Source organism: Papaver somniferum, chromosome 5 (genome assembly GCF_003573695.1).
Source record: "Papaver somniferum cultivar HN1 chromosome 5, ASM357369v1, whole genome shotgun sequence".
In the NCBI taxonomy this organism is placed as follows: Eukaryota; Viridiplantae; Streptophyta; class Magnoliopsida; order Ranunculales; family Papaveraceae; genus Papaver; species Papaver somniferum.
The window spans coordinates 150,327,016-150,353,273 of record NC_039362.1 but is presented as its reverse complement, the minus strand read 5'-3'; the positions used below and the strand labels follow the sequence as shown (position 1 = coordinate 150,353,273).

General features: G+C 35.8%; 5 protein-coding genes across 5 annotated transcripts; 1 reads left to right on the top strand and 4 right to left on the bottom strand.

Moving 5' to 3' along the window:
* Positions 1-394: 394 nt before the first annotated feature.
* LOC113279862 lies at positions 395-802 on the bottom strand. The gene has a single exon (XM_026528514.1). The coding sequence runs from the start codon at positions 800-802 to the stop codon at positions 395-397; it is 408 nt and encodes a 135-aa protein (XP_026384299.1).
* A 573-nt stretch (positions 803-1,375) lies between these two features.
* Positions 1,376-4,330, bottom strand: LOC113279861. The gene is made up of 4 exons (XM_026528513.1): positions 3,911-4,330; positions 2,198-3,268; positions 2,020-2,131; positions 1,376-1,746 (listed from the first exon to the last, which is right to left on the bottom strand). The coding sequence occupies exons 1-4, from the start codon at positions 4,328-4,330 to the stop codon at positions 1,376-1,378; spliced, it is 1,974 nt and encodes a 657-aa protein (XP_026384298.1).
* A 3,328-nt stretch (positions 4,331-7,658) lies between these two features.
* LOC113277971 lies at positions 7,659-9,546 on the top strand. The gene is made up of 3 exons (XM_026526924.1): positions 7,659-7,683; positions 8,444-8,740; positions 8,820-9,546. Exons 2-3 carry the CDS (start codon positions 8,456-8,458, stop codon positions 9,417-9,419), a joined length of 885 nt encoding a protein of 294 aa, XP_026382709.1. The 5' UTR covers positions 7,659-7,683; positions 8,444-8,455; the 3' UTR covers positions 9,420-9,546.
* Positions 9,547-9,589: 43 nt separating this feature from the next.
* On the bottom strand, positions 9,590-10,759 carry LOC113279860. The gene is made up of 2 exons (XM_026528512.1): positions 10,363-10,759; positions 9,590-10,257 (listed from the first exon to the last, which is right to left on the bottom strand). The coding sequence occupies exons 1-2, from the start codon at positions 10,757-10,759 to the stop codon at positions 9,590-9,592; spliced, it is 1,065 nt and encodes a 354-aa protein (XP_026384297.1).
* A 576-nt stretch (positions 10,760-11,335) lies between these two features.
* On the bottom strand, positions 11,336-13,013 carry LOC113279859. Its single transcript, XM_026528510.1, has 4 exons — positions 12,519-13,013; positions 12,181-12,438; positions 11,750-12,079; positions 11,336-11,677 (listed from the first exon to the last, which is right to left on the bottom strand). Exons 1-4 carry the CDS (start codon positions 13,011-13,013, stop codon positions 11,336-11,338), a joined length of 1,425 nt encoding a protein of 474 aa, XP_026384295.1.
* Between the last annotated feature and the right edge of the window lie 13,245 nt (positions 13,014-26,258).

The window sequence follows — 26,258 nt, the reverse complement described above, 5'->3', positions numbered from 1 at the left end:
TACGCACGTGTGATGCACCTGCCGATCTGTCATTCCGTTAAAAAACTTACGGGATAACAAACTATAATACTAAGGTGGAAAATTAGCCTTCAAAATAAAAATTACTGTTTCACAATTTTATCTCTTTTAATCAATTAGATGCAACTTACATTTTAGCGAGTGAAAATTCATACACAATAGACACCAAAATGTAAGATGAAACCAAAACTAAAATAATAAAGGAAAAGAAAAGAAAAAAAAAACGTTAAGTGAAAAACAAATACAACGACTAAGAATTTTGCAAACGGCATTAATTCGTAAGATGTTTACCTAAGCTAAGACGACGTAATAACTTCCTTGTACACAACGTTATTGGTGAATGTTCCAACTTTATAAACAACGCGTCCTTTCTTGATTAACACTTTAGTGTTGTTGCTGGAAACACCCCTTGAAACCCAACATACAATTTCCCATGACTAAAGACATGCTCGGGAAGATAAATACAGGTGTTTTCAATTGTTTGTCCCTGTTCTTTGTTGATGGTGAATGCAAAGCACATACGTACTGGGAATTGCTTGCAAATCATCTTAAACGGCATCTCAAAATTCTCTGGCGGACTCATTGGCATCCTATGGAGAAATAATCTTTTACCCGTTGAATTTCCACTGAGGATCACTGCATCGATACAATTTGGAAATAACTTCTTTATGATAAGCCTAGTACCATTGTATAAGCCGTTCTTGGCACTAACATTCCTCAGTAACATAATGGGTGCTCCTAGCTTCAATTTCAACTCATGAGGAGGTAAACCACTCGGGGCCATTCCGTTTAACTGTTCTTGAAGTCAGAGGTTTTGTAAATCATCTTCCACAGAATCAAATGAATAATATGTATGCTCTTGTACGGGAAACATGCTAATGCTCATTCAGTGATATAATCAGTGCCCGGTTAAGCAGGTAATCTTGATCCTCAAAATTATCTGCCAAGTCGGGAAAGGTAGCATTTATCAGTTGGGATACTGAATCTTCACCAGTCCATGGTATCACCATATCATCTGGCATCTTTATCATGTCATTTCCCAAATAAGGTCATTTCCATCACCAACTCGCATCAAGAAATCAGAATAAGACGTATCTCCCACTGCACGCATATTCTTCTTCAGACGAAGAACCTCTACATGTCTCCACAGAGGAGACCTGGTAAGACATGAATCAACCATTTGCCCCCTTGAAGCTTTTGGTACAATTGGCAGAACCTGACGGAAATCACCTCCCATAATAACAATCTTAGCACCAAACGGCTTCTCGTTACCCGTTATATCTCTCATAGTCGTATCAAATGCCTCGACAGAATAACGATGTGCCATGGTAGCTTCATCCCACATAATCACAGTAGCTTAACGGAGAAGATCAGCCAACTTGTCATTTTTAGCAATGTCGCATGTAGATGTTGTTGTTGGGGTAAATGGAATCTTGAATCTTGAGTGTGCAGTTCTTCCACCAGGTAACATAATAGTTGCTACTCCAGACGTAGCTGTTGCTATGGAAATGCCACAATTTCTTCTAACGGTCGACAAAATAACACGATAGAGAAAAGTCTTCCTGGTACCTCCTGGACCATCAACAAAGAAGACTCTGCTTTCTTTTCTTCGGACGGCACCCATAATTGCATCATAATCCCTGGACTGATCTTCATTCAACTTGTCCACATTCATCATATCTTCATCAGAAACCGGAATGGATACCTCCTCTTCGATCAAATCAGAACCTGTAAATTATCGTCTAATATGCCGACAACTTTCGGAATATCATAATCCTTTAGACGCTTGCCATGTTGATGAAACATTTGACCCAATTCTCTAAGAAGACGGTCTGATAAGTATGCGGAGCTTATCACTTGAACTTGCATAATCTTAAACCATGTCGTTGAAGAACTCATCCCATAACTTTCTAGTGTCCACCGAGTTGCAAAAAAACAATATGCTATCAAAAAGAGTTCTCAAAGCAGATGACATCTTTTTTGTTGCTGCTTCGGCCATACATGCCCTCAAACTGTTGTCATTCTCTAAAAATCCTCGTGCCTCGGCTGCACTTTTAGATGTATGACATCTTCTGCCATCAAGTGTCAACAAATCTTCGTATGAAGTAGCACCCTTAACATGCATAAGTATGAGCCTCATAAAACCCTTTCAGCCGCAAATAGGGGGCACAGTATATACCCTACCAATCACCACATGATTTGTTCTTCTTCTCTGCCATTTCATAATTGCTTTATCCCATTTGTAGTATTCAGGAAACTCCCGATACAACCATCGCCTAGCCATAGGATCACATGCATTTGTAACAAAATACTCAGTCAACATTTTTTTGGAATTATTTTCATTTTCCAAGACCTCATCGATTGTTTGATTCTCATATAACATGACACTATTTTGTTTGGGAAGATGCAAGTGCAATCGTTGAACTGATGGACACATCTTATTCATCGCAAACCTGTATATCCTCCATATTTCCTGTTGAGCACACACCCATCTTGCATTGATATAACGTGTTACCTCGTTATTCTCGGATTCTGGATGTACTAGTTGCACTCGAAAGGAAATACAATCTGGGCCTTTGTAGATGTACTTGTAAAGATACTTAACACTTTGGACAGTGGAACAAACTTCTACATTCATATGGAAATCGTATTTTTGAAGAAGCCAAGGATTGTAAGGAACCACAAATCTATTGTCCGCTATGAAGGTCTTAGTCATTTGTATAGTATTTCCATAATCTCTCCTCTGGTAGACTGGGTAAGCATCTTTGCCTTGCACGGTACATTTACAAAATTGTTTCGGAAACCCTCTCTTGTACTTTCCTTCCATCATGCACTTTCTGCCACACAGACCATGAATCATCCTTTTTTTCACACACTTATACAACTCGGGCTCTTTCTTCTTATCCGGGATTTCTGCTCTAACTATACTATCATAATCATCAGGACCTTGTAACTTGTCTTCTTTTTCCAATATGATCAACATATGGACATGAGATAGACCTCTTTTTTGAAACTCAATCACGTGAACATGAGCAACTACTCTTCCTAGTACATTCTTGTTATATATATCTTCTTTCAACTTTTCAAATTTAGCACGGAATACTCTAGTTGTTAAATCAGGTCTATCTGATGCAGATTGACCGGGACGTAATTTAGCTACAATCTCGGGACAGAGTGGATTGCAAATCATTGTAAGAAATATATCAGGCTTCCCATATTTTTGTACTAATGCCATCGCATCTTGGTATCGCTGGTACATATCACGCGGCCCACCAATGTATAAAGAATGTAGTACTATCTTCTTTCCTAGTTCGTCTATTGAGACAAAAAAACGTATCAAAAATCCATGCATGTTTGATGTACTTAGGTTATAAAATTAGAAACATGCCAAGTATTTTGCTTTCTTTTAAAACTAAAGTGGATTCTGAAGCTTTGAGTTTGAATTTTATCTTAGGAAAAAAACATAATGCACAAATGTATTCTATTTGTACCTACGCTAGTTTCGCCAGCTCTTTGTGCATCTTGTAGTCCTTCGTATATTTTCGTCCGTATTTCCTTCTGATGACCTGTAACCCATCTTAGTCTGGCGGAGTCAATTTTAACCTAATTATCCACAGCGTACTGTTGCAACAATCGCACACCTCGAAGAAAAAGTGAATCATGATTGTTTCGCATCTTTCCAACAATTGAAAGATATAAAAACACCCAAAAAAAATTAGTTAAAAATGTGAGTTCAGGACTTTTGATTTATAGGTTGTATTACTTAATATCTATGGAAGTAATATTCGGAAACACATTAGAGAAGATATGATGCAGGATATAATGAACGATGTGTTATAATTCAGGAAAACATGAATTCAAAAGCTTTCTTAATTAAAGACTGTATTAATACCTGCACAATGTACGAATAGTATCCACGGCATGGCATCTTTCTTCCATATTTATCTTTGCTATTTATGTCCCACTCGTAGCTTCCATAAGGAAGTAAAAGAGGATATTGCATAAGATCGTAATTACCACCAGTCTCAAAGACCTGAAAGAGATTCGCACTCGTTGTCTGCACTATTATTTCACGTTCAGTATGTTGGTAATTTTTATCACCTATTGGCACAATAGCTGCAACCTGGGAAGCACTTGGAAGAGTGTACTGCAATTGACCTTTAGGTTGCTCTTTAATAATCAACTGGCAATCCAAAAGATTTTCTCGTTCTGAACCTTGATGAAAAACATGGACGAGGTTATTGTGTTTATTCAAGATTTCCCTTAACAGCTTCAATACATCTCTATCCAACACATCGTTACCTTCCTTCATCCTCCACTTAATCTCCTGATCTGTGTCATATAAATATATCTGGAGGTATCGTGGACGAGAAGCATTCTCTCCAAGAAAGAGACTACCAATTTAATGGTACATATGGCCTTGAATACGGAAAGTATAAACTCCTTCGGTACTATTAGCGAGATCCTTATCAAAGTAAACCCTCACCGAAGTAAACACAAAGCACCGATTATAAGATCTAATGTTAGTTCTAAACTGTTTCCCTCTTGGCCCCTATCATCAAATAACTCCAAAAGTGCTAAAGGTGGCTTAACAAATTGCAATGGTATCTTTCCATTACCACAACAAAAATTCTATGATTCACGATGGAAAAGCTTCGCTTGACATTTTGGACATGTTTCCAATGGTGACAAATGGTATTTTACAAATCCAACTTGGTAAGTAAGTCCCCTAGCACAATTACGGAACGAAGATCTTCCCACAACAATCCGAGTGGATGACCTATCCGTCTTCCTTGTGAATTTGTTATACATAAACCGAGAGAGTTCAACTTCTAATTATAGTTTCCATTCCATGGATATGAAGATTATGCTCTTTGTGACGTGATTAATATGAATGCAGCAAGTCTACTTTTGGGAAGACCGTGTCAGTATGATATTTGTGTTGTTCATAATTGCTATGAAAATACATACACTTTCGTTCATGATGGTTTCACAAAGGTGTTATGGACTTTTCGGTATTCTACTTCAGTAAGAGAGCATTCAGAGCAGAAGACAACTAGTTTAGTTATTACCACTGCTCGGTCTTTACAACAAACTCATTATCTGAGTTCTCATGAAGCTACTAATCCTATGGTACATATTCCCAACAAGGTACAATACTTATTATCTTCTTTTAGTGAGTTATTTCCTGCTGAATTACCTAATACTTTATCACTGTTAAGGGACTTACAACATCAAATAGATTTTATACCAGGAACTTCTCTTCCTAATCAAGCACACTATAAATCCAAAAGAGCATGAGATATTACAAGGATAAGTTAATGACCATTTACAAAAGGATTAATTAGATTAAGTAAAAGTCCTTGTGCTAGGCCAGCCTTTTTAGTGGACAAAAAAGATGGTGGACGTCGTATGTGTATAGATTGTAGAGCGCTGAAGTCTTCACTTACCTTTTGTTAATGAAGTTCTCCAAAAGCTTCGGTTGATCTTCGCATTCGAACGGTAGAACGAAATGATGACTGCCGTGATCCACTGTTTCTCAACGACATTTCTATCATAGTCCGGGACTTAACTAATTGTAGACTAGAAATCAAGATACAGTTTTGACAACAAGATTGAGATAGCAACACTTATAAATTCGACCGAGCAATGCTCTAACACTGATCCAATCATTTTAATCCTCTACTACATTTCTAATATCTTTAAGCATCTCAAACTCTTCATCGCGAGAAAAGGTTTTCTTGTATATAATGAAATATTTGGTTCTCACCAATATATCCTACATCAATGTAAACGAACCATAAAATAATACAGAAATTAAATTATTTATAAACAAAAAATATAGCAAATATTGTGAACATAAACATATCAGTTTATTAGTATCCAAGCCCGGATTAATGGCATTGACTCTTGCAACACAATCGAAAAATTTATTCACTTCTGTCTTGATTATGCTAATACTACGAAAACTTTTTACAGTACGCTTATATGTATTTCCACCGCAAACTTCTACAAACTTTTCAAAAAGTTTTTCATAAAACATATTCTTATCCGGAAATCTTTCTTCATTCTCTAGAGCACAAAACGTAGTATGATTGTTTTCCAAAATAGTGAATCTTTTTATGGGTTTTGATTTCTCCGTTTGAGATTGCGACATTGTTAAGAAATTTTAGTGAAAAAAATAAGTTATAGGAAGTTGATTTGTAGTGATTTAATAACAAAAATAAGTTTGTATTTATAGACATTTTTCTCAAATTTTTGAAAAAATATCAGTTGGGATCTGATGACGGAGAAAATAGAGCCGTTAAGAATGGCAGATGGTTATGATCGGGTGTGAAAGGAGTGTAACAGAAAAAAGGTCAAACAAATAACTTTTATGGAACAGAAACTTATTTTCCATGTAGTATGCCATGGATAAAAAGTGCACGGAAACTGAGTTTCCGTGTGATTTCTCTTCGCTACAAGGCACATCAGATGTGATCAACTTTAAAGTGCAGCTAAGTGATGTCGCGCCATTTAAGCGATACGGAAGACCATAGTAGTTAAATTTCGCTACAATTAAGCTATAGCGAAGCGAAATCGCTCAGCATAATTCTTGGCCTTACGACAGTACAATACATTCGTGTAAATGTGGAAATGGAACTGTAAATTTTATAATTGGCAAAAATGTTTAGGTAAACTATTGCAGTTATACTAATGTAGTGATGAATTAAAGAGCTTATGGAAAGTCAAAATTAATGGGCTCCAATACACAACAGTTTGTTCTTAATCTTCAAAGTCACCAATATTCAGTAGCTTTTGGCAAAAAATCGGCATGTTATTCACCTCCTTATTCTCCTTCCTACAATTTAGATCTCACATTTAAGAAATGATAAATCTTGCCAGACTTAAACCTGAATTTCCACCCGGAGTTTAAATTGTAAGCAGGTGGATAATATGGGGGTGAATAAGGTTCTCAATAAAAATTTCACCTTTATCTTATTTTTTGTTGACTTGGAATGTGTGCATGTTATGTACGTACCATAAGTGGGCATTGCAAGATGCTCTACGTATGCAGCTGATCAACAACTCATTTTCTTTTTCTTTTTCTTCTTACGAGAAATCATTAAGTATATTAATATTAGTAGCTAGCTAAGTGATTACAACCTTAATTAATGAAAAAAGAAAAGAGAAAGATTATTAACCTCAATGTCAACTCTTTAGAAGTGGAAATTATAGCTACTAATACCGATACGGCTTTTGATAATGATAACGATTAAGGGTTATAATGATTTGATTAATAATCGTACGGTGACTAGTACGTACTAATAACGCGTTGATCAATTCTTGTGAATAGACCGATTCCTTAATTAATTGAACGAGAGGCAGGAAAAATGTCGATTTCTGATGTCAATGTTCAGAGGATAGCATATCCAAAGACCAACGTAAAACTAATACCTATCTCATTAAACTTTTTCTTAAATAGGATCAGATTGATAACAAATGGGACCATTTCCATTTCCTAAGTCAGATTCTGTACTGTACCTGAGGTGCTGCAACCATTTCCTCGAGTCATATATATGAAGTTAATGCAAAGAAAAAGACAATTAATATCCTTAGAGCAACCACAGTCATGACCAAATTTGGGGACTATACCCAAATTTGGTCCCAAATTCAGCCGCAGTGGTACTGACTAAAACCATATTTAGTCCAGTTAATTAGGGTTTGCGACCAAATGTGGTCGCCAACCCAGACTAAAATGATTAATAGTGGGACGGTAGTATAGTGGGCGTATGATTTCAGACGGAAGTATAGTGGACGCTCCACATCGGGCGTACGTATAAATAACGTATGATAATGGGGCGGATGTATATAGAGCGTTTGAGTTAGGCGTTATTATAAACACCGCCGGGCCATACGTAGATAAAACCTACGCCCCATAGCAGACGCAGTTATTAAAAACGCCTGGTTTGGACGCAGTTACTAAAAGCGCCCGGTCCGGGCGCATGTATTATGACCGTATGCGGGAGACGGACGTATTATTAACGTCTGTGTGAGACGCATGTTTTATGGGCGTATGAGTGAGACGCATGTTTTATGGGCGTATGAGTGAGGCGCATATATTACGACCGTATGGAGTGGGCGCATGTTTTAGAAGCGTCTGGGATGGGCGCATATATTAGGACCGTCTGGAGTGGGCGCATGTTTTACGAGCGTCTGGGACGGACGCTCGTATTATGAGCGTTTGTTCGGAGCGCATGTGTTACGAGCGTCCGTTACCAGGCGCATGTATTACGTGCGCCAACGGTTATATTTTGGAATTCTGATTTTGGTTTTCTGATTTTCCGACCGTTTGATAGATTGCAACGGCTCTTTCGTATATCTATATATAGCATTTGACAAACTTATTTCTGCATAATCTATCATTTATAATTTCTATTTCAAGAAATATAGAAATATGGCACCACGAGGTCCCAATTTTACAACAGAAGAAGATACAATGATATGTAGAATCCATTTAGCCATATCTCAAGATTCTGCTACCGGAACCGATCAACCAGAAAGAGTATTATGGAGTCGGATCAAAGATAAGTTGGAAGAAGCCCTGCCTTGTAAACCAAAACGTACTTGGACTTCTATCCAGAGTCGATTTCAGGGAATCAGTAGACAGGTTTCACTTTATTCTGCAAAAGTGTTGGAAGTTGATGGTGAATATCATAGCGGATGGAATGAAGTCTTGAGGGTAAGTAATCGTCAATTTTTGCACCCTTAATAATTATATACATGTAATTGGAACTGATGAGTATTGAAAATAATAACAGGTTGAAGAGATAAGAAAGCGATTCAAAGAAAGTAATGGTAACAAAAAATTTAAGCACGAAGAGTGCTACGAAATTCTAAAAGATAGTATCAAATATTCAGGACGGTCGACGTTTGTGTTTGATTCAGGCCAAGAAATGGAAGATTCTCAGAGTGGTGAGGAAAACGCTGATATTGAGGAAACAATTCCAGGCGAGTCCAGTGATGATCTAGATATTGGAGATATAGAGAACACACGTAAGCGTCAGTTGGGGAAGAAAGCATCGAAACAACTAAAGAAAACAGGGAGAGCAAAATCCAATGCCCAGGAGGAAATGCTAGAGGATATAATTAAGGAGCAGCAAAGTTTCAATGAACATTACAAAGCACAATCACTAATGAAGATGGGACAGAGACAAGCTGAGTTTGAAGCAATACAAGCTAAGTCTGCGGCAAAGTTTGCGGCGAAACAAGCTAGGCAAGAAAAACTCGATTTAAAGAAAGAAGCGGACGATGACTTGGCCATAATGTTGAAGGATGTCTCTACATTGGACACTGTAACAAGAGAGTACTTCGAACTTCGAAAGATGGAAATACTACAACGCAAAAGAAACCAATCTTAAAGCATGACCGAATTAGTTGAACCTTAATATTTATCATTAATAAAAAAATTAGTGAGTTTTAGTCAATTTTAGTGAATTTTAATTTTTATATGATAAATAGTACATTAGTAAGCAACGTTACAACATATTTTCCGATGAAGAAATACGATACAACATATTTCCATCCCAACTTAATAATTATCTCCAAAATTTGACCATATGTGTTCGATTAAATCTTGACGCAAGCGAAAATGTGTTTCTTTATTGTGTATAGCATGACGCCGATGTGCAGCTCTCATTCTGGAAAGTTCCTCAGTACCTACCCTCGATATATTCACCGGTGCCGACCTGCTACGTGAGTCATATTCATGTGGCCAATCACCGGGAAGACGCTCATCCTCCACTATCATATTATGTAAAATAATAACCGTTTTCATTATATAGGCAAGCACATCCGGGTTCCACATTCGTGCAGGTTGTTTGACAATGGCAAATTGTTGTTGCAGTACACCAAATCCACGCTCTACATCTTTCCGTGCTCCCTCTTGCATCGATGAAAATTTATATTTTTTCGGTGTATCTGGTTGTTTAATGGCCATCACAATAGTAGCAATCTGTGGATAAATGCCATCACCGAGATAATATCCCATATCATATGCATGCCCGTTTACTTCAAAGTTCACCGGTGGTGTTTTCCCGTTGATAAGTTTTCGAAAAATATAAGAACGATTCATTACATTAATATCATTGCAGGAGCCGGGCATACCAAAAAACGCATGCCAAAACCAGAGATCATGTGACACCACTGCCTCTAGCACAATACTTTCACTCCCTTTATACGCGGTGTATACTCCTGATTCTGCTGACGGACATCTATCCCATTTCCAATGCATACAATCCACGCTCCCCAGCATCCCAGGAAATCCCCTGTCTTTGTTTTCTTTCAGCAACAGTTCAACATCACCCGCAGTTGGTGAGCGTAAATATTCTTTCCCATATAATACCACAATCGTCTTGCAAAACCGACGGGTTGCTTCTAAAACGGTGGTTTCTCCAATGCGTAAATACTCATCTATTGCATCTGCTGCACATCCATAAGCTAACATTCGGATTGCTGCAGTTACTTTCTGATGAGGGGATAATCCAAGAATGCCACAAGCATCTCTTTTTTGAGCAAAATAAGGATTTCTAGACACCACATCTGCCAATATTCGGTTGAACAATTCTCGCCGCATTCTGAATCTCCTACGAAATATGTTAGCTGGGTAGGTGGGGTTGTCAGAAAAGTAGTCATTCCAGAGAAGTATATCTCCGGCTTCACGATTTCTTGGTATTTTTATACGAGTATGAGACCATGTCATACTTGTAATGGCAGTTCCCAAACTAACTGCTAGATTATTTCGGCTCAATGCAACCGCATCTTCATCTGATGAGTAAAAGCTGTTATCAGAGATCGCAGAAGAAGAAGTAGAAGAAAATTCGGAGTCCGAAGAAGAAGAAGATTCAGCGTTATTGTCACAGTATTCCATTGGAATGTTAGTTTGAGAAGTGATTGGGAGAGTTCGAAGAAGAAGAATATTTGCAGTGTTGGTTTGTATTCACCGAGATATGTTATTGGTTTTATAGACACATGATAGACACTTATGGCATTGCAGATTGAAAATGCGAGTGAAAAGAATTGACACTGCAAAGACTAAGACTATAGCTAAAAAGAAGCGACACTGACCGATTGAAAATGAAGGCTTAAAAAGAAATAACACTAATTAAACTACAAGTACCGAAACGGAGGCTGAAAAGAAATCAACATGTCAGAATGAAAATGGAGTCTGAAAATGGAGGCTAAAAAGTAACCCTATATAGAGATAAGATAGGATATTGTAGGAGTATCCAAGTGGAGGCTAAAAGTACATCCAAAGTGGAGGATAAAAAAAAGTTACTTATTCATCAGTAGGAGTATGCGATGGTGTTTGCCGTGGTGGGATAAACGTCATTCTCGGATGGGGGTTAACAGACGACATTGTTGATGCTTGACTCACTGGAGCCCACACCGCTGGTGGGATAGTTTCAGAAAAACTGCCGAATCCAATAGGGGGACGCGGCGTTTGTTGCATACGGAATTGCATCTGATCCTCCAGGTAATTGTTACGAGCTGCAAGGCCTCGTATTACTTCATCTTTTGCCTTTAAACGTATCATCCTGTCTTCCGTTTCATATAATACAAACTCGCGAAACGCACGATTAAAATCGGCATGTTCTTGAACTAGATTATAAGCTTCAGGCTGTCGTTTAAAAAAAAATAATTAAGAAATGAGATTACCATATATTTTAATATAATGACGGGATGTACTTACGTATGATAATTGTTGTGGTGGTGGAATAGGTACATGCTGAGCAGGTCGTTGAATAAGGTGTTTAACACGGTCACCATCAACCCCGTGTAATTCAACTACCCAATCGACTTTGGTCACGAATTGATGGAAGTTAGTTACATGTCGCCAATATCGCAGATACATATTATATGAAACAGCTTTCACAAACATATTTGCATCTACCCATCCAGCTTCTTTCACAAGTTTTGCTTTCTCATGACTGACCTCGCCAATTTTAAATGGTGGATTTCTAGGAATTCCAAAAGTAGGATGATTTTGCCTCCAAGATCGTTCTCCTAGGTACCACATATTCTGTCAAATTACCAGTAATCAGAGAAAATAAGTTCTTCAACTTAGGATAAAATGATAACTTTGAAGTAATAATGTTCATATAAAAACAAGTACTAACTGACCTTGCCAATCCAAGTAAATATAACCCTTTTGTTTGAAAGCTCCACAGCCCTGCGACCAACATCAGAGTCAAGAACACCAATGGCGGATTCCCACGGTCTCCATGTCACGATGTCTGCAGTCAACTGATTAAGCGCATTCCTACAGTGAACAATATCGATAGTCTTTTTCTTCGCTTTCCACCGGGAAGTTCTTGGCCATTTTTCTTCACTAGTTGGGTCGCACGGTCTACATATGCCCAGATATTCATATCCCCAAAACTACTCCATCATAACCAACCAAATAAATCAACTGCCAAAAAATATACATTTAAATGAAATAAAAATAAATAATAATTTACCTCTAATATTTGGAACGGCCCAGATAATGACTTCTGTCCCCTACCAGATGCGTTGAGTGCCACATACAATTTTGCAAAAGCAGGACCACCCCAATCATACATATCAACTGCATTTAGATCCTCAAAAGCAGCTAACCAAGCCGCATCAATGTAGTTCTTTGCATTGGAAAAGAAAAAATTTCCCAAAACATACATAAAAAAGGCCCTCGCCACTTTTTCTGCAAGTTTGTCATCCAAATTAGCTGCAACCAAGATATCTTCTTTGAAATACGTAGTCAAAAATTTAATTGTGATTGCATCTGAAATCCACTGTGCCGGGGGGCGTTTTTTTCCAGAGATTGGGGGATCTTCATAATCTAAGGGTTCTTCTATTTCTGGAAAAACATGCTCACGGACATAATCAAATTTGTACTTGACTGGGTTATACGGAACATCATCCCCAATTCCAATACTCAATCCTGTCAACACTACCCAATCAAGCGGCGTGAATCCCATTTCACCAAAAGGGAAGTGAAAAGTATGCGTTGTATCCCACCAATGTTCAACAAGATAATCAATCACTGGGTGTGATGCTTCTCCTATTTCCATGGCTAATAAACGTCCCCATCCTGCCTTGTCGATAATGTATTTAATTTTTGGACTATGTTTTGTTATCTCCTTATAATAAACAATGACCGAAAAGAGTGAACCACGATGTTGGTACCTGAATTTTGGATCGCTTGAATATGTAATATCTGTAGAAGCGTGTTTGTCACTATCTTCCAGGCAATTGTAGTTATCTAGGGATACCACGGACGGTGTTGTTTCATCTTCGCTATCTTCATCGAACCCGGTATCTGGAACTTCCAAATCTCCAACATTAGGGTCTATTTCAGGCTCCATTGGACCTTTACCTTTGCGTTTCTTATTATTCATCTTTTTTCCTTGTGCAAATCTCGACGTTATTCTGCTCAACATCTGAGCACGATATAAATACAAGTTAGTAATTGTTTTTTCTGAGTTTACAGCATCCATAAGAAGTTCTATTCTATATTATAGAAGATCAAAATTTACAGTATAGAAGATCAAAAAAATTTACAGTAAAGATTATTTTTTATTTACTTACAGTATAGAAGATCAAAATTTTTTAAAGTAAATAAATACGAAAATTACATTAAACGAGTTTGAATCTCACTACATACACCGTCTATATCACAGAACTGTTTAAAATTTTGTATCTCCCCTTGTGTGAGCAACAACAATACATGTTTAATGAATTTGAGTGAACTACTACAGGTGATAAATTAGAATTATTGTATTCTATCAATCATGTTACAGTGTGTTATTTCGCTATTAGATGATGATGCGGAAGTATATAACTAATCAAACAAACAGTAATCAAACAAACAGTAATCAAATAAACAGTACATAATCAAACAAACAGTAACCTCACGGTATTCTTAATGAAATCAACATGCAATCCACCGATTCCACCCAAACACAGCCTAATTAATCGTAACTTTAATCTTTAATCAAATTATCCAACCAAAAACAGATTACCCCAAAACAAACCATACCTTTAATCTTCAATCAAATTTGCCCGCACCCGATTAACGAATAAGATTAGTCGTTTCTTTCACAAGAACTCGTTTCTCCGCACCCAATCAAATGGTCGTCACATGAGATTTAGGTATTGCCCTAGATTTTTACTTAGATTTCGTCGTTTTTTTTTCTTCTGTAAAAACGTAGGTTATGTAAAAAGAGGAGGAGAAGAGGATAAAAGAAGTATATATTCAGACGCTCTTTCCTAAAAGCGCCCCACACAAACGCTATTTCTGTGCACGCCCCATCGAAACGCATTTATTAACAACGTCCCAACTAGACGCACTTATTAACAACGTCCTAACCAGACGCACTTATTAAAAACGTCCCAACCAGACGCCTCTTTCATGCACGCCCCACACAGACGCTTCTTCAATGCACGCCCCATTCAGACGCTCCTTCTATAAACGCCCCAATCAAACGCATCTTGTATAAACGTCTCACCCAGACGCATAAGCCATTAACGCCCGAAACATACGCACTTTATATCTCCGTATGAATGGGACGCACTTTTAATCCCCGTCCCTGTAGACGCACTTTCCATCCCCGTCCCATATCCGGCGTTAATTATACCTACGCCTCAATCAAACGCGCATTATACCTACGTTTCACTCAAACGCATAATATAAAGCCGCCTAATCAACAAACGTGAATATAATTTCCGTCTGACATCGGGCGTGTGTATAAGTTACGCTTCACCAAATTTAGTGTTCTACCACTGCGCTTGAACACCCAGAATACCAAATTTTTTTGGTTTTTAGTCTTACTTTTGGTATTTGGTCCGTCTCATGGCTGTGGTTGCTCTTATGTGTGCAATATTCGTTTCCTGTTGTGAGAATATTATACCATGTAACAGAAGGAACGTTCTACCTCTAAATGAAACTGATCCCAAATCATTGAACGAGATTAATAATCGGAAAATGGGTCATTTGTCCAAATATTTTTAAATCACGGTTCAAATGGACGAGTAAAAAATAGTTTGGGTGAAATGGCCAAAAAAAATAGCAAGGATGAAACTGGATTCATCCTAACTTAAATTTAAAAAATAGCAAGGATGAAACTGGATACATCCTGTGTAAATTAAAAATAAGAAAAAATATTTGAAAATGGGCACGATGAAACTAGTTACATCCTGCCTATTTTTACATTTTTGTTCATTTAAACAGTATCAAAATCTAACTGTCCATTTCACCCATAAATTATTGATTTTGATCTTTTTAACTAATTTTGTGATTAATAATATAATACTTCTTTTCAATTGATATGACCAACTTTGCAGTACTATATATAGGGTACGTAGTAAAAAATTTATATGTATACAACCAACAAATTCTAAGACAAGATTATCGGTAACAAGATACTAGAGATCATGGAGGTTAAGAAAGTTGCGAATTTGTTCTTTGTGTTGGTTATGATTTTTCCCATTTCCTTTATTCTGTTCATTCCTGTAAACAAGAGGGTGAAACCGACTGTGAGTTTGGCACACTCGGTCCTAATAGTTGCTGTCAAGGAAATCGTGAGTTATTTTGCGGGGGATTCACCAAGGATTGTATACGTAACTGCTCCTTAGCCGGTGAAGGTTGTGGATTATTGGGCCATTGTTGTCTGGGGGAAGGGATACACTGCGACGGTGACTGGTTCGGGACCTGTGTATCTGACTAATTTGTATCAGATTTATTGATATAATGATTGGCTCAATTCGTCTATGTGTTTGCTGTCCGTGTAGCTAGCTAATTACTAGCCCAAATTACTTCCTTCATAGTATCATTGAGATGTTATATATTGATTACTCATAACTAGATATGGTCAAGTAAAACCACTCTAGTACTGATCGATCGATAATCATAATCATTTCTTGATAAATAAATTATATGTATGTTCTGCTTTCGTAAAGATCATGGTTGTATGTGTGCGTTTGATTTCTAATGAATACAAGCTCCATATTCAGAGATAAAATTTCTAAGATATATAGTTTCTCATGGTTGGATGCGTGCGTTTAATCCTACGTGCGTTACATGTGATGTCAAAGAGCTTAATCTGTTGACTTGAATCAAAGAGCTTTATTAAGAAAACCAGTAAGTATCCACAACTCTATTTTAATAGTCGATTTAATTATAATTATGCAATTATTGATAGTTTCGGTTATAAATATGATTAGTTTGATTAACAGAGGTGTAATTGGACATTGGACCATTGGATTTGTTTAATTTTTTTAATTATTTTTATGATTGGTTTACTTTTGTGACGAAATTATGATGAACTATTAACATCGTGGTGCGATTTTATTTTTGTTTATTCGTCAACATTTTAGATTTTTTTTTAGAATTAAATATGCTTCATATTTTTGGATTTATTTTCAGTAATTATAATAATTTTGTTTTTGGTAGAAAAATATATTTTGGTGACCGAATATTATTCTTCTTATATTAATTGATCGGAATATGATTTTATTACTTAAAATAATCATATTGATGGGCCAAAATCAACCAGAATAGAGAAACAACCACAAGTTCCGTTGAACAAGGGCGCTCGATAAAACTGTGTTATTATATAGAGAATGTTGGCACAAGTTTTTCTATTTTTACTTTGGTTTTAGAAGATTTGCATATATAACATATTAACATATTTTAGCTGAAAACATAGTCCCGGTAGCTTTTTTTTTTCCTTTTTAGAAAGAGAAAATTTTTATTCATTTACCAACAATTACAAGACGTAAAAATCAGAGTACATAAATAAAATTTAAAGAAGAAGAACAACAGAAAGACAGAGAATAGATAAAATTTAAAGGAAAAGAGCAATAGTAACAAAAAGAGAAAACAAGGGAAAACAAAAACATAAAAAAACTAAGGGACGAAAAGCCAATCCCGTGATTGCTAATTTTAATTAGATTCCATGATACAAAAAGATTATTTTTAATGATGATCGATTTGGTGATTTACATGACCGACGACCGTCAGAGAGAGGACATTAAAGGCGCTGCTAGTTATTATTAGGTGTTGAAAATAACTTGGTTAATGAACATGGTGGCTTGTGAGTGCTAATTATATTTTTTTTGTCATATAAAATATAAGAGTTCTCGACCCGGTGCATATGCGCCGAAGAGAATCGCACTACGCTCCAGTTGTACACAATGTGCAGTCGAAATCAACCAAATGATTTGATTAATAATCACATACTCCCACCTCAATTATCCACCGGCATTAAACTTAATGTAATGTCACACTCTTTTTTTTTCCATAAAATTGGTCAATTAGTCCTAAAACAAAAATTTTTGGTGAGAAAGATTTGGAAAATTTGATATTGTTTAAATGGACGGGAATCAAAAAGATACTTTTCTATGAATCATTTAGGATATTTTTCGCAACATAATGTTCAAAAGTTTACCTATATGCCCATAAACTAAACAGTTAAAACCTAAAAATCGTCGAAACCAAAATCATTGTTCTTCTCCATCATAAACAGAAAAAAAGAGATTCAATATTCGATCTGAAGTTAGTTGCGGCTTTTGTTATTAGGATCCGTGTTTTTATTTATCATCATAATCTTCTCTAATCTTTTGTTCAACCATGTAAGATTAATTTCTAGGGTATTGAGTTGATTTTGAATCAAAAACCAAATCTAATCCAATCCAATTCAATTTTGAGTAGGAAAGACAGGTTTGGTGATGTCCGAAGTTGGCAGCTAGGGTTTTGATATTGGCGGTGATGCTAAGATGGAGAAGGAGATTAAATGGGGTTTGTTCTTGAGCCGGAAAACAAGGAGGAAGAAGAGGTTTGTGTGCTGCTGTCAAATTGGAACTAGGGTTTTTGCTGAATATTGGGTTTGTATTACAAAGAAGAAGATGATTAGAATTTGAAGACGGTGGTGTTGATGTGTTGTGCAGTAATAAAATATGACGTTGTTTTCAATGGGTTCAATTTAGTTGTTGCTGCTGATTTCAAAAGGAGGAGAAATGGTCGTGGTTGTGTTAAGTTGTTTGAGTATTGCATAAGAAGACAAGGAGATTAAAGCTAGATGAAATCAGGATTATCTTGGCTTAAACTGATTGAGTTCAGATTCATCGATACAAGAATAACGCAAGATGCAACCAGGTTCATTCAGTTTGAATTTGGATAGTAACACTCGATGCAACCCAGTTTCATTTAGTTTGAAGTTGGATAAATCTGGATTCACCCAAGTGTGACACGATGCAACGCAGCTTCATTCAGTTCGAAGTTGGATAAATCTGGATTCACCAAAGTGTAACGCACGATGCAACCAGTTTCATTCAGTTTTGAAGTTGGATAAATTTAGATTCACCCAAGAGTAACACAAGATGCAACCAGTTTCATTCAGTTTAATCTTCTACAAATTCAAATTCATCCAAGAATAACACAAGATGAAACCAGGTGCATCCAGTTTAAACTTGGTTTGAATTTCTTTTAGTGTTCTTCTTCTATTTTTTCTTCTCTTAGTGAAGGTTTTTGGCGGTTACGGTGGTCGATTAACCATAAGAAATGGTGTTGTTAGTGTTTGTAGTGTCCCCAGTGAAGGATATCACAGGTTTTTGATGTTGGCAGTGATTCTAAATCCAATCTCCGGCAGTTGAATGGGTAAAATAGATAATTTTCATATTTAAATGTTTTCGTCCATTTGACCCAGACCAAAATCTTACTCGTCTATATTAACCAGGATTTGAATGTTTATGGGCAAATGACCCTTTTTTTTAATTGATAAACAAGGAACCTTTTCATTAATAGAAATTTGAGGTTACAATGAGTTCAATATCGAAAATAAGAGAATATAAAGTAACAAGAACATAATGTAAAAGTACAATACCGAAAAATCCCACAAGAGAAAGAGAAGAATTACCGGAGTAAGACAAATACAAGTATGAATAAGATCCTATTAAATCGGAAGAATGATGGTTTTTCTCGGAATTAAATTCCAACCATTTGGTTTGTTTTTTTTCTATTTAGAAAGATGTGCTCCCAAAATAAGAGTGTTTTGCTCAAATCTCTTGTAACTAATGATGAAGCTTCCGTCGTCAAAAGGACCATCGATGAAGTTTCCGTCGCTGTATAAGTTGATGATGCGCCGGAGGTAACAAAGATGAAGATTTCGTCGTTGGAGAGTAACATTATTGATCTTAAAACCTAACCCGATAACTAAGAATCTCCGTTAAAGCGAAGATAAACCTCAAAAGAGTAAATTAAACCACCATAACGATGTAGATAAGTAGAAAACATAATAACAACTATACAAAACTACTAATTAACCTAGAAAACAAGAAATAATGAAGAAATATGCTCATATGTAGTCCATTCTTGATGGTTTTATTGAGGAAGAAAAAGGAGTGAGAGAAAGGAGAGAGAAGGTTTAAAAAAAAATGTGTCACACTTGGTGAAAAAGGCGATTTCTCAAGCCATAATCCAAAAAGAATAATATCAAAATCGAAAAGGGTGATTCTGAATAGACTTGTCCATTTGAACCAGCCCAAAACCGCACATACACATAAAGATGGGTCATCCCCTCGTGACAAGAGCAGGGATCCCGTTTTTAATTTGATTGTGTGTCTGTGCGGTTTTTTTGGACGGTTTTTTCCTGTAGTCTATTCAGAATTTTTGAATTGATAATTATACATGACAAAATGTTAGGTACAAGTACATATTAAATATACTCCCAGGACTACTCTTTAACCGAAAAATTAATAAATTAAGTATGACAAGTCAAATCTTTAAATGAGACATTACTACAGCTAACTATTATAATACGCCGACACCGAGGCGGAGCCAGAAACTCTATTAAGGGGAAGCAGAATATTACTAAGGTGCAAGATAGAAAAATAGACTTGGGAACCCGAAGTTTCTGAAAACTTAGACTTGGGAGCCAGTTTGGAAAGGGATGCAACTGCACACCCTTACTTTAAGCTGCCTCTGTCCCTGGATGGCACGGTGGGTGGGGCTGGTTGAAGGTTCGAAGTGACTTAGACTTAGCAGCCAGTTTGGCAGGGGATGCAACTGCACACCATTGCTTAAAACCGCCTTTGTCCATGGATGGCATGGTGGATGGGGATGACTGAAGCTTCAAACTGATTTAAGAAGGAAGCGATACAATTGCAAGCGTCACATATGATTTCCCTAGTTAGTAATTTGCCGAATTTTTGTCGAATTATTCGCGAACTAGTTCTTTTTGGAATAATTCTTCGTCAATTATAATCCTAGATTGAATATGCGATATTTCTAACCTTCCCGGAGAATTATTCACGAATTTTCCTCAAACTATGCTTAATTCGTCGTAGGCTTGAGCCCACTATTTCCTGCATGTCCCATCGATTCGTCTCACTCTTTATAAAAGGAAATGATAAAATAATGTTCACAAAGAGGTTTGGTCACTTGACCTTCAACTCCCTCACTGAGGATGTGACCACCAGTCCATTCGGTCATGCGTTTGAAGTAATGTTTGTATACGTTATACTCCCCCGGTTTCTAAAAATAGACTTGTTTTCTTATTTGGACATGTCAAAAGAATAGGCTTGTTTCCATAAATGAAAGTTTACTAATAGAGGGACCACTTTTTTCTCTTCCTTTTCTTTCTTAACACAAAAAGGGTACCACTCCTCTCTCCCCTTTCTCAAATGTCAAATGAGTGGGACCAATGACAAATTAGGAAAAAGCATGAAAAAATGGCTGCAATGATTAGTTTCTTAATCTTTGTGCAAACCAAACAAACTTACTTTTTAGAAACGGAGGGAGTACGATATTTACAACATCAAATTAGGATTTGAGAAGCTGGAGGTGAATCATGATAATAAAGAAGGATCTGGTGATAGTGACAGGTCAGTGATTAAAGGTTCAGATGACAATGCTCAATCGTGCTGTTACTTGTTATGGAAGAAAAGACAACCAAAATCAAAAAGATAAAAAACAAATTTAGTAGATGCAGAGGAAAAGGAAACCACCCTCAGGGAGGTTTATGAAAAGATTGAGGTTTCAGTTCTGGTGTAGTTTTGGCTAGGAATGCGATTCCAAGCTAGATTGTTGTCCCATTTGCAAGGCTGCAAAGAATGAAAGATTGTGAGTCTATATGTCCTAACTAGGTCAATTATAAGCTTTAAAATAACATTTTTTTGTTTTACTAAAATTAAAATTAGGCCTACGAGTTTTAGTGATCCATTATTTGGATAGATCTTAATAATTTGGTGACTCATTATTTTTCAATTGTTTCAACAAAATAAAAAAGAGTCAAATGAAAATGAATTTTTTGTATTTTTAACATAATGTTTTTTGTTTTTTGTTCTTTGCAGGACGATGAAGGACAATTAACTTATTTCAAGGCAGACATGTTAAAACCGCAAACGTTCTCATGTCATTTGTTCTTCGTAGGTTGATGAAGGTGCGCTTACTCGATTTTAAAAGGATATAAGCCAGAAAAAAATATTTTTTTGATTAGAAAATATAAGTTGTACATAGTTGTTGTGTTTAATTGGTAAGAATTTTTTTGTTGATATATTATTTTTTTTAATTTGTGAGGCACTTATTATGAGGGTTGTCAATCCATATATCCATAATTGAAGGAGGTTATAAATTTTACACATGTCGGATATTTTTTTTGGGGATGAGATTTGAATGGTCGAAAGCGACGTTTATCTCTCAAAATGTAATCCGACCGTCCATAACTCAAAAATCCCTTCTATTTTATATTATAGATAAAATGTTATTTTCTCACCATATAACACAATAACTAATCTTTTAATCTTATAAATATTTATATTTATGATATATATGGGCCGAATTTTTAATACAAAATTGGGATATGTACAACGCATTATACACGTATTTCCGAATTTTTACGAATCGCCTTTTTTTTGTAGTCTGCATGCAAAAAGGAAAAGAAAAGGGTTAATTAATTACATGCCCTTATAGTAGAGGCCCAACAAAAATACCCTCCCCTAAAAATCCTGGATTGTTAGATTACAAATATCCCCCTCAATATATTTCAGATTATAATGTTAGAGAATCATTTACTCCCGTAGCCGTTTCAAACAACTTTCACGATCTCTGTCTCTCTCCTCCATCTTCTCATTCTGTAACTGCAGTAGAACAAATTTTTTGAAAACTGAAGGAAACCATAAATGAAAACCGTCGACCAAAACCGTCAATCAAAACCGTCAATCTATATAAATCTCAGTAACCTAATCATTTCAATCATCCATCATCTTTACTTTAAGAAAAATCAAAAAACTTTGAAAAAATGACCGAAAATTAGGTATTATCGAGTGTACTGAGTTTGAAGAACAAAAGAAAGCCTAAAACAGGTAATAAAACTAAAATCCCTAGTAAATCTATTGTATTCTGTGATGATTTTGGTATAATTTTTGATTTGTTATAGTTTTACGGTTTCAGTTTTCAAATCAGATTTCATTTTTTGAAGAATTCTTTTTTTTTTTGCATGAATGATTTATCATCAATTCTGCTTCTAATATGTTTGATTTGATTTGGTATCTAGTTAGTTTGGTATCTAATTGATTGATTCTGATTTTAGATTAGTTTAGGTTGTTTTCATACGTTGGAGTGATTTTCAGCAGTTGCAGTTTTAGAAGAAAGAGGTAAGAAATGATTTCTTCCGTTGATTTTGATTTTCATCAAATCTATTGTTCTTTGTGTGTGTGTTCTTTTATCAGTTGTTGATGTTTTTGATGCTAATGATAGACCATAGATGGGGTCAACAATATGAGTTGATCCCATAAAATTGTGTTAAAAATCAAAGTTGACAGCAAAAAAAAAAGTTATTTTGAGTGATCTTATTACTTAAAAGTAGATTTTTGACCTTTTTTGTTGGTGCACATGCCATTCCCTTATTTGTATAGCTTCTTTCACCATGACAATAAAATGTGATCTTATTACTTGTTGAATGTTTGAAACTACAGATATAATGCCAGTTCAGTTTAGGTTTTGGTTTTACTAGCTAGCACTACACTTGAAACTCTGTGATACTCATTTGGAATACAACATATCTGTAGAATTTGTATCCGACTAAATCCATTGTTGAAGAGAAAAATTTTAACACGATTTAATTGTATACATTGTCTTGTGCATGCAGTTCCAAAAATCGCAAATTACAAGCAGAGTGGGTGTTAGTCAAATCATTTAGATACCAACACTTCCTTAGATATGGATTCATGAATTCAATTTTGATTGTAATCCAATGAATTGATTGTAAATGAATGAACTGGTTATAAATTATGTTGATAGCAACATTACAATGAGTTGATGCTGATGCTAATATTACGAAATAGATGGGGTCAACGATAAGAGTTGATCCTAAAAAATTATTCTAGAGCCTAAAGAATTGTTCTATGAAATGATTGCATGTTATTGTTCACTATGTTGTGTGAGTTATCCAATAAATATCATGTTGCTTCTACAATATTTGTTGAAAGTTGATGCTCATGTTACAGATCAATTATATACAGTTGTTGTTGATGTTAATGATGATTTTATTGATTGTAAATGAACATTCATATAAGGCTAAATATGAACAAGTTGTGGTAATTGTTGTTATAAATAACAACAGTAGTTGATGCCATAAAACTGAAAACTAACGACATATTATACCAGTAACATGCTTCAACAGCAGAAGTTGATCCAAACCAATGGGACAAACAACAGGAGTTGATGCCATAAACTGAAAACCATGTAATATTATACAAGTAAAATGGGATCAACAAGAGGAGTTGATCCAATTTTAATAACTATTATGGTTGTATTATTGAATACTGATTAAATTAATTCTGTTTGAAAATACAATGAGCAGAGAAACGAGGAAATCACCACGGTTAAATCCGAAGAATCAAAAAGAAGATGAACATCGATAAATTCAAGAAGATGTACCAACCAAAAGGAAGAGGGTAAACAAGAAATTATTGGAAGAAGAAAAGCAACAGGCGGAAATAAGAACTAAGCAGAAACATGATTCAGCAGCAAAAGAGATAGAAGAAGATTCATAGGAAGAAGAATCACAACAAATTGAGAAAGTTACTGCAACAAAGCGAAACAGTGAAAAGAAGAAGAAATTTTATGATGAAAAGAAAGCAAAGGTACAGAAGAAGAAGAAAAATGGAGAAGAACAAGTACGTAAAGGAGAAGAAAAAGGATATTCAGATGAAGAAGAATCAGAATCAAAATCGGAAGAAGATGAAAAAGAAGCATATGAAGAAGAAAAAGTAGATGCAGATGGCAAACCAGAGAACGAACTAAAAAGTAAAAAAAAAAACATTGAGTTGAGTTGTATCCTGCAATATAATTAAGTTCATTTTATATTAAAAATAAAAATAAATGAATGAGTTGCATGTATGCAGGTAGATCAAGGAAGAGCGAAACCAAGTACAAATCATGTCTGATGTCGTTTGTTGAAATGGGTAAATTTCTACACAAATAGTTTGAAGTAGGATATTCCGAAAATCAGAAGAAGACAATTAACGGGAAAGCACTAAAGGCCTCTCCTTTCTGGGACTTCTTCATCTCATTTTGCACACATGACATCAGCAACATAATGACAGATAAGTGGTTAAAGAAAATTAACCTTGCAATCCAGATGCTTATTAGTGCATTCGATAATAAAACGAAGAAGTTCAAATTTGGAGATTCTGAGTGCTCTCTAGAAGCAAAAGATTTTGCCGCCATGTTTAAGATAAGAATGGTTATCGAGAGTGAAGAGTTGAAAAAGCTGCTGAAACAAAAGAATGGAGCTGAACCCGCTACATGGTTAAAGAACAAGTTCAGGCCAGAGATAGATGCATATTTGAGTGAGAAAATAACAAAGGATGAAATTGAGCGTAAACTAAAAGATGCAGCTAAAGATGAGTCTGACCCACGACATTTTGTGAGACTTTATGCTATGTGGCTATGCACTATTTTTTTTCTTCAAAGATGCTGGTGCAACAGGATTAGCAAAGAAATGGGTGCCTCATATTTTAAACATGGACAATGTCTCATGGCCATATCACATGGTAGAGTATCTGCTTAAAAACATTGGAAAGCAGAAAGGAAAGAAGGAAGTGTTCCTGTCTGCACAACTCTACTACCGGTAAGAAAAGAAGTTCATTTCATATAAAGTAACAAAAAAATATATTTATTTTTGAAGATAATAAAATGCATACTGACTGTCAAACTAACCTCATTGATTCTCTGTGTGCAGTATTGGTTCTGCGAACGTACAGGAAACTACATCACCAAGAGGGATAAATTTGAAGGTTCAACTCTGAGATTCCTGAGATGGAGCCAACACACATTGTGCAATAAACTTATAAAATACTTTGGGAAGAAAGTTAACAAAGGAATAGACATGACTTGATTTTTACATAAGGTAAAAAAATATATTCATTTACCCAATTTATATTTCAAAAAGATTCCACTTTCTATTGGGTCAACAAAGGAAGTTGATCCCAGTTTGTGTATCAACAATGGAAGTTGATCCAATTGTATGGATTCAACAACCAAGGTTTACAAAAATAACTGAAATGTACACCAGTTTTTTAGTGTCAGCAATGGTAGTTGGTCCAGTAAATGGAGTCTGAAAAAGCGGGGGTCTAACAACCACACCCAATATTTTGTTTAGGCAATCTGTATGGACTAACTCCAATATATTTCCAATAGAATCAACTAGACAAACAGACTTAATCAAGAAAAATACATCCAAGAGTTATATCTTAATTTCTCAAATTAATCTACAATCGAACAGATAGAAATATGTAAGCTGGATTAATATGAGAAATAACTTGGATGGTACCAAAGACCAATATCCAAGCGTCAATCAATTTCAATCAACAACCAAAAGTTGGATTTACCAATTGATTGAACTATGCACAACCTGTGATATTTCAATTATATAAAAATATAATGCGAAAAAGAAATGATACAGACACCAGAAATTTTGTTAACGAGGAAAACGAAAATTCAGAAAAACCCCGAGACGTAGTCCAGATTTGAACACCACGATGTATTAAGCCACTACAGACTTTAGCCTACTACAAGTTAACTTCAGACTGGAATTTATTTGAGCCCTACTCAATCTCATATTGATCAAGGTACAATCGCGTTCCTTACGCCTATGATTCCCAGCAAGACTCTACGCACTTGATTCCCTGAGCTGATCTCACCCACAACTAAGAGTTGCTAC

Bases quoted from the DNA above. Each gene is read 5' to 3' on its own strand.
- LOC113279862 (XM_026528514.1), bottom strand. From the start codon at position 802: ATGGCCCCGAGTGGTTTACCTCCTCATGAGTTGAAATTGAAGCTAGGA.
- LOC113279861 (XM_026528513.1), bottom strand. From the start codon at position 4,330: ATGAAGGAAGGTAACGATGTGTTGGATAGAGATGTATTGAAGCTGTTA. The intron at 3,269-3,910 runs GTATTAATACAG...GATATGTACCAG, and splicing joins ACTATTCGTACATTGTGCAG to CGATACCAAGATGCGATGGC. The intron at 2,132-2,197 runs GTATATACTGTG...ATGCATGTTAAG, and splicing joins ATCATGTGGTGATTGGTAGG to GGTGCTACTTCATACGAAGA.
- LOC113277971 (XM_026526924.1), top strand. From the start codon at position 8,456: ATGGCACCACGAGGTCCCAATTTTACAACAGAAGAAGATACAATGATA. The intron at 8,741-8,819 runs GTAAGTAATCGT...AAATAATAACAG, and splicing joins GATGGAATGAAGTCTTGAGG to GTTGAAGAGATAAGAAAGCG.
- LOC113279860 (XM_026528512.1), bottom strand. From the start codon at position 10,759: ATGACATGGTCTCATACTCGTATAAAAATACCAAGAAATCGTGAAGCC. The intron at 10,258-10,362 runs GTGATGTTGAAC...GTCCGTCAGCAG, and splicing joins TTTACGCTCACCAACTGCGG to AATCAGGAGTATACACCGCG.
- LOC113279859 (XM_026528510.1), bottom strand. From the start codon at position 13,013: ATGGGATTCACGCCGCTTGATTGGGTAGTGTTGACAGGATTGAGTATT. The intron at 12,080-12,180 runs GTCAGTTAGTAC...GTAATTTGACAG, and splicing joins TATTTACTTGGATTGGCAAG to AATATGTGGTACCTAGGAGA. The intron at 11,678-11,749 runs GTAAGTACATCC...TTTAAACGACAG, and splicing joins CACCACAACAATTATCATAC to CCTGAAGCTTATAATCTAGT.